Below are 4,202 nucleotides of genomic sequence, written 5' to 3'. Positions count from 1 at the left end.
GGAAAGAAGGGCAGAGCTGCTTTGATTGGTGTTTAAGGATTTTTTTGGGGCCTGGAGGGGATGTCGCACTTTTTTGGTGCCCTCAAGGACGATGGGGATCACTCCACTGTAAGAGTGGAGCCCTGAAAGATGCCCCCAAAAAACCAAAAGCTGCTTGAATCCCCTCTGCGGGCCCTGCAGCCCCAAAACTGACCCAGCCTTCCCCAAATTCCCCATCCCAGTCACGGCCACCACCGTGGAAGCGCCAGAACCCTCCCGCAGCGCTCCCTGTGCGTTCAAATCTGCTTTCTCCCGCCAGGGAAACTGAGGCAGGGCCACGTGGCAATGCCCCAGAGAAGCCATCCTGCTCCCCAAACTGATCCGTGCCTCGGGGCTGCCTGTTACCTGCCGAGGATCTTCATTTGTGCTCTTAATTGCTGGTTTTTCACGTGCATATTTATCCACCTGGCAGCCAGGGAAAGGCTCCCCTGGAAAACCAGTCCAGCAGGGACTCCCCTCCCCGGGGAAACACCTCCTGCTTCCCACCTGCGCCCTGGGCCGAGCTTTCTGCTGGAAAAAAATACCCAAAACCCCACGTGTAGGGCCTGGAGCACCCACAAATGAGGATTTCCCTGTCCTTGGGGCTGCAGAATGTTGGATTGAGCAGGCACCGAGGTGGGATGAGGTTTCTGCTGGAAAAAAAACCCCACGGGCGCCCTAAAAATGAGGAATTCTCTCTCCCTGGGGCAGTGGAATGTCTGGTGGAGTGAGCACTGAGGTGAGATGAGGTTTCTGGTGGAAAAAAACCCACATGTGGGGTCAGGAGCACCCAAAAATGAGGAATTCCCTGTCCCTGGGGCACCAGAATGTTGGGTAGAGTGGGAACCAAGGTGGGCTGAGGTTTCTGCTGGAAAAAACCCCATGTGCACCCTAAAACAAGGAATTCCCTCTCCCTGGGGCCACAGAATATCGGATGGAGCAAACACTGAGGTGGCCCAAGGTTTCTGCTGGAAAAAAACCCCACGTGTGGAGCCTGGAGCACCCACAAATGAGGATTTCCCTGTCCTTGGGGCTGCAGAATGTTGGATTGAGCAGGCAACAAGGTGGGATGAGGTTTCTGCTGGACAAAACCCCACAGGTGCCCTAAAATGAGGAATTCCCTCTCCCTGGAGGAGCAGAGTGTTGGAGGGAGCAGGCACTGAGGTGGGCCAAGGTTTTCTGCTGGAAAAAAAACCCCATGTGCACCTGAAAATGAAGAATTCCCTCCTCCTGGGGCAGTGGAATGTCATGCACCGAGGTGGGATGAGGTTTCTGCTGGAAAAAATCCCACATGTGGAGCTTGGAGCACCCAAAAATGAGGAATTCCTTCTCCCTGGGGGAGCAGAATGTTGGATTGAGAAGGCAACGAGGTGGGATGAGGTTTCTGCTGCAAAAACCCCATGTGCACCCTAAAAATGAAGAATTCCCTCTCCCCATGGCATTGGAATGTCATGTGGAGTGAGCACCAAGGCGGGACGAGGTTTCTGCTGGAAAAAACACCAAATGCAGGGCCAGAGGCATCCAAAAATGAGGAATTCCCTCTCCCTGGGGGAGCAGAATGTTGGGTAGAGTGGGAACCAAGGTGGGCTGAGGTTTCTGCTGGAAAAAACCCCATGTGCACCCTAAAACAAGGAATTCCCTCTCCCTGGGGCCACAGAATATCGGATGGAGCAAACACTGAGGTGGCCCAAGGTTTCTGCTGGAAAAAAAACCACATGTGGAGCCTGGAGCACCCAAAAATGAGGAATTCCTTCTCCCTGGGGGAGCAGAGTGTTGGATGGAGCAGGCACTGAGGTGGGCCAAGGTTTCTGCTGGATAAAACCCCACGTGCACCCTAAAAATGAAGAATTCCCTCTCCCCATGGCATTGGAATGTCATGTGGAGTGAGCACCAAGGTGGGACGAGGTTTCTGCTGGAAAAAACACCAAATGCAGGGCCAGGGGCACCCTAAAATGAGGAATTCCCTCTCCCTGGAGGAGCAGAGTGTTGGAGGGAGCAGGCACTGAGGTGGGCCAAGGTTTTCTGCTGGAAAAAAAACCCCATGTGCACCTGAAAATGAGGAATTCCCTCCTCCTGGGGCAGTGGAATGTCATGCACCGAGGTGGGATGAGGTTTCTGCTGGAAAAAATCCCACATGTGGAGCTTGGAGCACCCAAAAATGAGGAATTCCTTCTCCCTGGGGGAGCAGAATGTTGGATTGAGAAGGCAACGAGGTGGGATGAGGTTTCTGCTGCAAAAACCCCATGTGCACCCTAAAAATGAAGAATTCCCTCTCCCCATGGCATTGGAATGTCATGTGGAGTGAGCACCAAGGTGGGACGAGGTTTCTGCTGGAAAAAACACCAAATGCAGGGCCAGAGGCATCCAAAAATGAGGAATTCCCTCTCCCTGGGGGAGCAGAATGTTGGGTAGAGTGGGAACCAAGGTGGGCTGAGGTTTCTGCTGGAAAAAACCCCATGTGCACCCTAAAACAAGGAATTCCCTCTCCCTGGGGCCACAGAATATCGGATGGAGCAAACACTGAGGTGGCCCAAGGTTTCTGCTGGAAAAAAAACCACATGTGGAGCCTGGAGCACCCAAAAATGAGGAATTCCTTCTCCCTGGGGGAGCAGAGTGTTGGATGGAGCAGGCACTGAGGTGGGCCAAGGTTTCTGCTGGATAAAACCCCACGTGCACCCTAAAAATGAAGAATTCCCTCTCCCCATGGCATTGGAATGTCATGTGGAGTGAGCACCAAGGTGGGACGAGGTTTCTGCTGGAAAAAACACCAAATGCAGGGCCAGAGGCACACTAAAAGGAGGAACTCCCTTTCCCTGGGGGAGCAGGCATTGAGCTGGGCCGAGTTTGCTGTCGGAAAAACCCCAAGTGCACCCAAAATTGAGGAATTCCCTCTCCCTGGGGCAGCAGAATGTCGGCGGAGGTGGTGGCACCAGCCGAAGGACACACGGGCAGGGCTGGGGGGCACAGTGTGTTTATTGGGGGGTCGGTGGGCACGGACACCCCGCTGGCACGCTGGGTCCTGCCTGGCAGCGGGGCCGTGGGCACGGGGAGCTGCTGGGCATGCACGGAGAGGGACAGGGGCTGCTGGCCTGGAGCATTCCTCTGTCCACTGCTTCATCCACCTCGGAGCATCCTGGAGCATCCCATCATCATCCTCGGGGCATTCTGCTGGCCTTGGAGCATCCCATCATCATCCTCAGCATCCCATCATCATCCTCAGAGCATCCTGGGGCATCCCATCATCATCCTCAGCATCCCATCATCATCCTCAGAGCATCCTGGAGCATCCCATCATCATCCTCAGCATCCCATCTGCAACCTCAGAGCATCCTGGAGCATCCCATCATCATCCTCAGAGCATTCTGGAGCTTCTTATCATCATCCTCAGCATCCCATCATCATTCTGGAGCATCCTGGAGCTTCCCATTGTCATCCTCAGCATCCCATCTGCAACCTCAGAGCATCCTGGGGCATCCCATCATCACCCTCAGCATTCCATCATCATCCTCATCATCCCATCTTCATCCACCTCAGATCCATCCTCCCCAGGCCATCCCACCACATTCACCTTGGCCATCCCACCCACTTTGGAGCATCCCAAAGCCCCTCAGTGTCCTGGGAAGCCCCCACCCCTCCTGTCACATCCCTGCCCGCTGTCCCCCCTCCTTTCCAGCCACCAGCTCCCACAGACCCCCCCAAATCCTCTCCACCCCCCCAGGGGTGCAGCTTTGTGGCACAAGGGGCGTCCCACAGCGTGAACCCGGGAGCACCGTGGGGAAACTGAGGCACCGCGGGGCTGGGTGAAGGTGGAGGGCCGGCACGGGGGGTGGGACAAGGGGTGGTGGGCACATGCATGTCCGGTGGCTCTCTGGGTGCCAGCTACAGGCTGAGGTCCACCACCACGTGCCGGTACACCACTCTCCGCCCCCCCAGGGGTGCAGCTTTGTGGCACAAGGGGCGTCCCACAGCGTGAACCCTGGAGCACAGTGGGGAAACTGAGGCACCGCGGGGCTGGGTGAAGGTGGAGGGCCGGCACGGGGGGTGGGACAAGGGGTGGTGGGCACATGCATGTCCGGTGGCTCTCTGGGTGCCAGCTACAGGCTGAGGTCCACCACCACGGGCCGGGACGCGAGCGTGTTGGCCTTGAAGCTGGGCGCCAGCAGCAGCTGCACGGCGGGCGCCCG

The 4,202-nt window shown here is 56.5% G+C and overlaps 2 protein-coding genes across 2 annotated transcripts in view; both read right to left on the bottom strand.

Moving 5' to 3' along the window:
- Window positions 1-342, bottom strand: part of REEP4 (receptor accessory protein 4) — a 6,487-nt gene extending 6,145 nt beyond the window's left edge. The window contains exon 1 of the mRNA XM_031065211.1: window positions 194-342. Coding sequence (XP_030921071.1) covers window positions 194-342 — 149 coding nt within the window. The remainder of the gene's footprint in view (window positions 1-193) is intronic.
- A 3,672-nt stretch (window positions 343-4,014) lies between these two features.
- Window positions 4,015-4,202, bottom strand: part of LGI3 (leucine rich repeat LGI family member 3) — a 4,428-nt gene continuing 4,240 nt past the window's right edge. Inside the window, 1 exon segment of the mRNA XM_031065217.1 lies at window positions 4,015-4,202. This exon segment is cut by the window's right edge and continues 70 nt beyond it. Coding sequence (XP_030921077.1) covers window positions 4,113-4,202 — 90 coding nt within the window. The 3' untranslated portion in view covers window positions 4,015-4,112.

This window comes from Geospiza fortis, unplaced genomic scaffold (assembly GCF_000277835.1).
Source record: "Geospiza fortis unplaced genomic scaffold, GeoFor_1.0 scaffold594, whole genome shotgun sequence".
Lineage (NCBI taxonomy): Eukaryota > Metazoa > Chordata > Aves > Passeriformes > Thraupidae > Geospiza > Geospiza fortis.
Note: the sequence above shows the minus strand (reverse complement) of the source record. Positions and strands in the feature narration are given on the sequence as shown.